General features: G+C 36.5%; 1 protein-coding gene across 5 annotated transcripts in view; it reads right to left on the reverse strand.

Annotated features, from left to right (window-relative positions):
- LOC132143318 (immunoglobulin-like domain-containing receptor 2) overlaps positions 1 to 2,500 on the reverse strand; it is a 23,937-nt gene that overhangs the window by 17,854 nt on the left and 3,583 nt on the right. For 4 of the 5 annotated variants that reach the window (XM_059553438.1, XM_059553440.1, XM_059553439.1 and 1 more), the window contains exon 2: positions 2,012 to 2,344. The exons of the other annotated variant lie outside the window; for it this stretch is intronic. In XM_059553438.1, coding sequence (XP_059409421.1) covers positions 2,012 to 2,344 — 333 coding nt within the window. The remainder of the gene's footprint in view (positions 1 to 2,011; positions 2,345 to 2,500) is intronic. 5 annotated transcript variants of the gene reach the window in all.

Consider the following 2,500-nt stretch of genomic DNA (forward strand, 5'->3'; position numbering starts at 1 on the left):
CTTGTTTGTGAAACCAAGCTGTTCACACAGAATGCATATTTTGTGCATTCTATAGAAGCACGTCTATCACCGTTGCACATGAATCTTGTATAAAACAGCCTCATGTTGAGAAAGCCATGTAAAATTAATGCAAGTTCAACAGTGAACAAAATAAATCTTGAGACTTTATGGCAGGGTTTTTCCCCATTCCACTACAACTCGTGTTTTTAAATGAAAAGATTTTTAAATTAAACTATGCATACATAGATGATGCTGTTTTGTTTATAGTTGTTTAAGCAACTTAATTATAATTGGTTTATGAACATTTATTTAGACACTATGCACTCTTTTTACAGATAGTCATGTTATCTGCTTTGAATAAACATGCAGTAATATTTAGCTTAATGCACTTTAGCTCATTAATTACACATCAATGTATCATCACAAGCTGCAGGGTTTAATTTGGATTTGTCTATGCATGTTTTTTTTTACTCTCATAGATTCTGTTACCATTTGCTATACATTGTTCGGCTGAGAGCCTGCAACGACTGGAGCTAAAAAAAATCATAATTTGTGTTCTACTGAAGAAACAAAGTCACCTACATCTTGGATGCCCTGGGTTAAGCAGATAAACATAAAATTTTCATTTTTTGGGTGAATTATCCCTTTAAATCCAAATGTGATAGGCTTTCTCAGTTCTTGGTCCAGAGCTCTGGAATTCCCTACCATTGTCTATTAGATTATCCCCTACTCTATTCACATTCAAATCTTCTTTTTAAAAAAACATTTTTCTCGCACGTATGCTATATTTGATAATATTTTATTTTATATTTTGTTTTATTTTGCACAGTAATGTTTTGTTTTAACTTTATGGATTTATTTTATTAGTATGTATTGTATTGTATTGTATGAGGATGTTTTTGTCTCGAATGTTGTACAGCACTTTGGTCAGCATTTATGTTTTTTTGAAGGGGTATATAAATAAACTTGACCTTGACTTTGCTGAGGGTCAGAGAGCGCTCAGATTCCATCAAAAATATCTTAATTTGTGTTCTGAAGATGAAAAAATCCTTACAGGTTTGAAACGACATGAGTGTGAGTAATTATTGACAGAATTTTCATTCTGGCGTGAACTAACCCTTTAATCAAGTCTAGTTTTTATGTAGACAGCTGATTTTTGTTCTTGATATTCAGCACCCTTTAAGAGCTGTTTGTGTGCAAAATAGAGCCGCATGATTCTGGATACATAAAAAAAATTATTTCAAAAGAGAGGTGGTAGTTCTCTCTCACTTCTGAAGAAAAATATTAGACCAGTAAACAGCATCTTATGGAATTTATGAAGGGAATGATTCAATGATTCACTCAAGATTTAATTGTTTCATTACTGGATGAATCAGTGTTTTTGAAGAAATTCTTTTGAATCAATGATTCAAAGACAAAAGCATTTTTAACAGCCCCTTTTCGACATCTAAAAAAAAGAAAGAAGTGCACACAGGAATTATTAGGCAAACCTGCAGGTTTAATTTTACAACAAGTATCCGATTTCTGACCCTAAGTATCAGATTCTGGAACTGGAATTGATTTTCGATTCCCAACACTACTCTGATGACAGCGATGTGGATTTCTGCATGAGCTCTGCATTTTGGGTACTCCAGTGAAGTCCAGTCACGTCACATTTATTTATAAAGTACTGATTTTCAAAACATGAGACATTTTTATATCTTTATTTTGTTTCTTATCAATATGACTAACAAGAGGAGATATTAGGCAGAATGATGTTTTGTTTAGTTTCTTTTTCCTACAGCTGATTAAATGGTAAATAAGATTTTCCCTGTCTGTCATCTCATATTGTGTGCCAAATATATTTATTTGTATTAATTAATTGTAATTACATAACATGATTTTCAAAAGCTTAAGTGATTATCTCTACATATTTGTTAGAATACATATAACTTAATATTTGAACTAACTGCAAAAGCTGAAGAATCGGCAATTAGCTAATCGTTAGATTAATCGATCAGCTGCGACTCACTGTTGATGATGGAAATGTCCCGGTCCTTGTAGTGTTCAGCGAGGGTGATGGACGAGCCCTGTCCAGAAGCCACGATGCGCACCGTCCGGCCGCTGTCCCCGCAGTCCAGGTGAACGGAGGAGCCGAGCTCGGAGCCGTGGACCGCCAGCGTGTCGGGGAAGCGGAAGGCATCACGGCTTCGATCGCGGCAGTAAGACTTGTACCACCATTGGATGACTGGAGTCTGAGTGGAGACGCTGGTGTAATGACACGGCAGAACCACCGACTGGAAGAGCATCGCAAAGCGTCTCTCGTCACGGACTGAGACCTGCACGGCCTCACACACCGACATCGCTGAGACCAGACCAGACCGGAGAGAGAGAAACACAAGACCGTGTGAATGACCGATCATGAGTGGAAAAACACAAAATCTGTTAATAAGCTGCTCGGACACAATCTGCATTGTAACTAATCCAAATCTGTTAAAGGATTTTTAGGCTGCATTAATAG

Source organism: Carassius carassius, chromosome 7 (assembly GCF_963082965.1).
Source record: "Carassius carassius chromosome 7, fCarCar2.1, whole genome shotgun sequence".
Classification (NCBI taxonomy): Eukaryota; Metazoa; Chordata; class Actinopteri; order Cypriniformes; family Cyprinidae; genus Carassius; species Carassius carassius.